General features: G+C 60.3%; 1 protein-coding gene across 1 annotated transcript; it reads left to right on the top strand.

The window, feature by feature from the left end:
- The first annotated feature begins 331 nt into the window (after positions 1-331).
- YARS1 (tyrosyl-tRNA synthetase 1) lies at positions 332-5205 on the top strand. Its single transcript, XM_079325515.1, has 14 exons — positions 332-420; positions 520-584; positions 991-1137; positions 1230-1405; positions 1518-1647; positions 1898-1978; positions 2260-2352; positions 2550-2685; positions 2846-2931; positions 3285-3420; positions 3721-3815; positions 3927-4120; positions 4268-4409; positions 4563-5205. The coding sequence occupies exons 1-14, from the start codon at positions 405-407 to the stop codon at positions 4671-4673; spliced, it is 1608 nt and encodes a 535-aa protein (XP_079181641.1). The 5' UTR covers positions 332-404; the 3' UTR covers positions 4674-5205.
- The last annotated feature ends 10 nt before the right edge of the window (positions 5206-5215 follow it).

Below are 5215 nucleotides of genomic sequence, written 5' to 3'. Positions count from 1 at the left end.
CGTCCCTCAGCGGGCACCGCCCAACCGGCGCCTCAACGGCACCGCCCCAAGGCGGGGCCAAGCCCGCCCCGCCCCGGCTCCTCCTCCCGGCCCACCCGGTCACAGAGAGCCCCCCGATCCTTGGAAAAAAAGGGTAAAACCCCCTAAAATAAACGAAAACAAATTAAGTCTCGCTGAGACAAAGCAGCGCCCGCGGCTCGGTTGGGCCTGGCGGGAATGGCGCTCACCCACCGCCATATTAACGGCGCCAAGGCCACGCCCCCACGGGCGCGAGGCGCGCTGTGATTGGCGGAGCGCGGGGTCCGTGCCGCGCGAGGCGCGCTCTGATTGGCGGAGCCCTCGCCTCATCGGCAGCTCGGCGCTCGGCGGGCCCAGGCGCGGCAGTCGAGTGCCGAGCGGGGCTGATGCAACCCGGGGCAGGTCGGTGGGAGCGGGCGGGGAAGCGGGGAGGAACCGGGGGGATTCGGGGGTACCGGGGGATCCCGGGGGGCTCTGATAATGGTGTGTCCTGCCCTGCAGCCGCCGCTATGGAGCCCGCACCCAGCCCGCAGGAGAAGTATCAGCTCATCACGCGGAATCTGCAGGTACCGGGAGGCGGATGGGCCGAGGGGAGGAGCGGGGACATCTGAGGGGCGAGCGGGGCTGGATCGGGATCGGGCGGAGGAATTGGGGCTGGGGTGATTGAGGTGGGTTAATTTGGGGCTGGGGTGACTGAGGTGGGTTAATTTGGGGTTGGGTTGATTGAGGGTGGGCTGATTGAGGCTGGATCGGGGCCGGGGCGATTGGGGCAGGATGGAGTGCGGGTACCGGGGCTGGATCGAGGGGAATACGGCAGGATTGGGGTCCAGGATGGGGAACGGGGCAGGATCAGGGCACGGGGGGATCTGAGGCAGAACAAACCCCGGGATGGACACGCCGTGTGTGGAGCCCGGGCACCCAGCGGGGTTTGTCCTGCCCTGAGCTCTGTGTGTGTGTTTTGGCCTCTGACAGGAGGTGCTGGGCGAGGACAAGCTCATGGCCATCCTGAAGGAGCGGGAGCTGAAGATCTACTGGGGAACAGCCACCACGGGCAAACCCCACGTGGCTTATTTTGTGCCCATGTCCAAAATCGCAGATTTCCTGAAGGCTGGCTGCGAGGTGAGACATTGTCACCGCATTGTCACCGTGCTGTCACCATCAGCAGGGGCGGTTCCCCTTACTCAGATGACACCTCCTGCCCCCTGTGCTAGGTGACAATCCTCTTTGCCGACCTCCACGCCTACCTGGACAACATGAAAGCTCCGTGGGAGCTGCTGGAGCTGCGCACCCGCTACTACGAGCACGTCATCAAAGCCATGCTGGAGAGCATCGGGGTGCCCCTGGAGAAGCTCAGATTTGTGAGGGGCACTGATTACCAGCTCAGCAAGTGAGTCCTGGCCTGCAGCTCTGCTGATGCTGAGTGTCTGGAGGTGCTTTGTCCCTTCTCAGCTCTCAGAGCTGTCCCTGTGCCCAGTGGTGACAGTGCTGTCCCTCCACAGGGAGTACACGCTGGACGTGTACCGCCTCTCCTCCGTGGTGACACAACACGATGCCAAAAAGGCAGGGGCAGAGGTGGTGAAGCAGGTGGAGCATCCCTTGCTGAGTGGTTTGCTCTACCCAGGCCTGCAGGTGAGGCAGGTGTGGTGTGCAGGGAGGTGCTGGCAGAGCCAGAGCCACAGGGGTGTTTGGGGCTGAGTGTCAAGGTCACCAATGTCACACCTGGCGGTGGCACAAAGCCTGGCCTGAGCACAAAGCTGCTGTTCTAGCAAACAGTCTGGAATGTTCTCCTCCTTCCCTGGCTGGGAGTGGCTCAGGAGAGGCTGAGGGACAGGCCAGGACTGTTTTGGGTCTGGCCTTGAGGCTCTGTGTCTCTCCACAGGCACTGGATGAGGAGTATCTCAAGGTGGACGCACAGTTTGGAGGGGTGGATCAGAGGAAGATCTTCACCTTTGCAGAGAAGGTCAGGAATGGGGGGATTTCTGCCAGACTGGGGGGTGATGGAGAACTTGGCCATTCCCAAATTCACAGGGAGAAGTGTGTGGGATTTTGGTTGATGTCACAGCTCTCTGTGCTGCTGCTGCTCCCATGCTCTGTACAGCCACACATCCCTGGCTGTGACTCTGCCCTTCCTGGGTCCTGTTATCCCAGATCCCAAAGTTACCTGGAGCCAGGAGCAAACAGGGATTGTGAGTTAAAGCTGAATTTGGATTATCTCTGATTTACCTCCTTGTGTTTTCCCAGTACCTCCCTTCCCTGGGCTATGCCAAGCGCATCCATTTGATGAACCCGATGGTTCCTGGGCTGACAGGCAGCAAAATGAGCTCATCAGAAGAGGTTGGTCCTGGGTTTGGCTGTGCTCAGGGGGCTCTGGGGGGACAGCTTGGTGGCTGGGGGCTGAGAGGGAACCACCCCAGGCAAGGTGAGCTCTCCCTCCCCACTCATGAGGTTCTAAGGAGGTGCAGCAACTCCAGCATGAGTTTTCTGGGCAAAACCTTGAGTGGAGGGCTGAGGAAACAAATCTCTTGCTGCAGGACTCCAAGATTGATCTTCTGGACCGTAAGGAGGATGTGAAGAAGAAGCTGAAGAAGGCTTTCTGTGAGCCTGGGAACGTGGAGAACAATGGTGTCCTGTCCTTCATCAAGCACGTCCTCTTCCCCCTCAAGTCAGGTGAGGGGCTCACCACACTCAGGTGTGGATGAGAGGAGGGGACAGGAGTGTGTCCCCTGAAACAAGGCTGCCCCTCAATGCCACCTCCCCAGTCCCTGCTCTTGGGTGGTTTATCTGAGCCTTGAGTTCATCTGAGCTTTAAAACCTGGTTTTGTCCCAGAGTTTGTGGTTCTGCGAGAGGAAAAATGGGGAGGAAACAAAACCTACACAGCCTATGAGGCCCTGGAGAAGGACTTTGCTGAGCAGGTGAGTGCTGGGAGGGGCTGAACCTTCTGCCTGAGGTTCCTGGGAGTAATCTGGGAGTGCTGGGAGATGGAAATCTGCACTGGGAAGAGGTGTGGAGTGTGGCCTGGTAGTGTGGGATGCTCCCAGCCTGGGGGAGAAAGGATGAGTGAAGGGTGTGAGGTCAGGACAGAACCACATCAGCCACATCCTGGAGTAGAAGAGCAGCAGTTTAACCCTTCCCAGCTGTTCCCAGCAGAGGCTGGAGGCAGAAGTGTCCAGAAACTTCTCATCTCCAAGGGGAAAGAGGTCAAGGGTTTGGGATTCATCTTCCCACCCCCGTGGTCTTAGACAGGAACATCTTTGTCCTGACACAGGTTGTGCACCCTGGAGACCTGAAGAACTCTGTGGAAGTGGCCCTGAACAAACTGCTTGACCCCATCAGAGAGAAATTCAACTGCCCAGAGCTGAAGAAGCTGAGCAGTGCTGCTTATCCCACCCCATCCAAAGCCAGTAAGGAGGGGCTGGGAGCCTGGGAAGTGGGGCCTTGGGAGCTCAGGGAAATGGGGCCCTGGCCATGCAGGGCTGAGTGGGACAGAGTCCCTCCAGGAGTTGAGATCAGAGAAAAGTTCTGAAGCTCCAGACTCAAAACCAGCATTGGGAAAGGTGAGGAAAGGCAGCACAGGAGGGATTGCTCTCTGGGATAGGGACAAACATGGAATTCCCTGCAGGGAATTCCCCCCAGGGCCTGCATTTGGGGCTGAACACCTCCCTGGGTTTGTGCTGAGTGTTGTGACCCTTCTCACCCTGCAGAGCCTGGGGAGAAAGGCACCAAGAACTCCGAGCCAGAGGACGTGATCCCATCCCGGCTGGACATCCGTGTGGGCAAAGTGCTCAGCGTGGAGAAGGTATGGGGAGAGAGGAGAGGAACCTTCCCACCTGGTGACATTTGGGGTGTGCCTGGGGGAGGACTGCCACCCTCTGTGCCACCCCATCCCCACCCCTGCTCCTCCTGGCAGCACCCAGATGCTGACAGCCTGTACGTGGAGAAGATCGACGTGGGCGAGGCCGAGCCCCGCACCGTGGTCAGTGGCCTGGTGCACTTTGTCCCCAAGGAGCAGCTGCAGGACAGGCTGGTGGTGCTGCTCTGCAACCTCAAACCCCAGAAGATGAGAGGGGTGGAGTCTCAGGGCATGGTGCTGTGTGCCTCCAGGTACAGAGGGACAAAGGGGACAGCAGGGCTGGAGCACCCCTCAGGGTGCTGAGGGGCAGCTGGGGTGACTCTGGGTGACTCTGGGGTGACCCTGGGTTACTCTGGGTGACTCTGGGGTGACCCTGGTGTCTCCACACCTCTCCTCAGCGTGGGGGAGCCCCGTCAGGTGGAACCCCTGGACCCCCCAGCCGGGTGCTGCGCCGGGGAGCGCGTCTACGTGGAGGGCTACGAGGGTGGGGAGCCTGATGAGGAGCTTAAACCCAAGAAAAAAGTCTTTGAGAAGCTGCAGGTGAGGGCTGGGAACAGCTGGGAGTTCCACCCAGCAAGGCCACACTGTCCCCATCTCTGAGTGTCCCCAGATGGGCTGTTTGCCTCCTCAGCAAAGCTGTGGAGGAGATGAACCCTCCCAGGGCTGACTCTGCCTCCCTGTTGTGCTCCCCAGGCTGATTTCCACATCTCTGAGGATTGTGTCGCGCAGTGGAAGCAGAGAAACTTCCTGACCAAGCTGGGGACAGTGTCCTGTAAAAGCCTGAAGGGTGGCAGCATCAGCTAACAAGTGCCAGGGCTGCTCTGGTGCCTCCTGCCTGACTCCTGCACCTCAGCCAGGCTCCTCCCAATCATCTCCCACCAGTGCCCCGAGTCGGGGGGCTCAGGGACTGAACTTGCAGCCTCTCACCCTGGGAGCTGCCTGCAGCACCCCCCTGGGCCTCAGCTGGGCCAGCACTGGGGACGAGGTGCCACCACACCCAAGGGCCCCATGTGCCTCATCCCATGGCCTTGGGCCCACTGCTGCCAGCTGTGCCATGGACTGGACTCCCTGCCTGCTGGGGTGGGTGCTGTGGCCAGGGCAGAAGGGAAAAGCTGCTTCTCCAACCTTGTGTTGCTGCTACCAGAGGTGGGGACAGCCCTGTCCCCTGCTCCACCCCCAGCCCACCCAGAGCTGTGGCCACTGGTGCTGCTCTTTGGCCAGGAGCCCAGGCAGCAGCCATGGGGCTGTCCCGAGCCCGTGGGGGGTGTGGGCCTCAAACACTGACTCGGGAACCATCTGTCTGTCATAAACCCAATAAAATGTCGAGCTGACTGCACGTGGCTGTG

This window comes from Erithacus rubecula, assembly GCF_903797595.1.
Source record: "Erithacus rubecula genome assembly, chromosome: 23".
Taxonomy (NCBI): domain Eukaryota; kingdom Metazoa; phylum Chordata; class Aves; order Passeriformes; family Muscicapidae; genus Erithacus; species Erithacus rubecula.
This window is presented reverse-complemented; position numbering and strand designations above follow the sequence as displayed.

Bases quoted from the DNA above. Each gene is read 5' to 3' on its own strand.
- YARS1 (XM_079325515.1), top strand. The intron at 1,138-1,229 runs GTGAGACATTGT...CCCCTGTGCTAG, and splicing joins TCCTGAAGGCTGGCTGCGAG to GTGACAATCCTCTTTGCCGA. The intron at 3,421-3,720 runs GTAAGGAGGGGC...CTCACCCTGCAG, and splicing joins TCCCACCCCATCCAAAGCCA to AGCCTGGGGAGAAAGGCACC.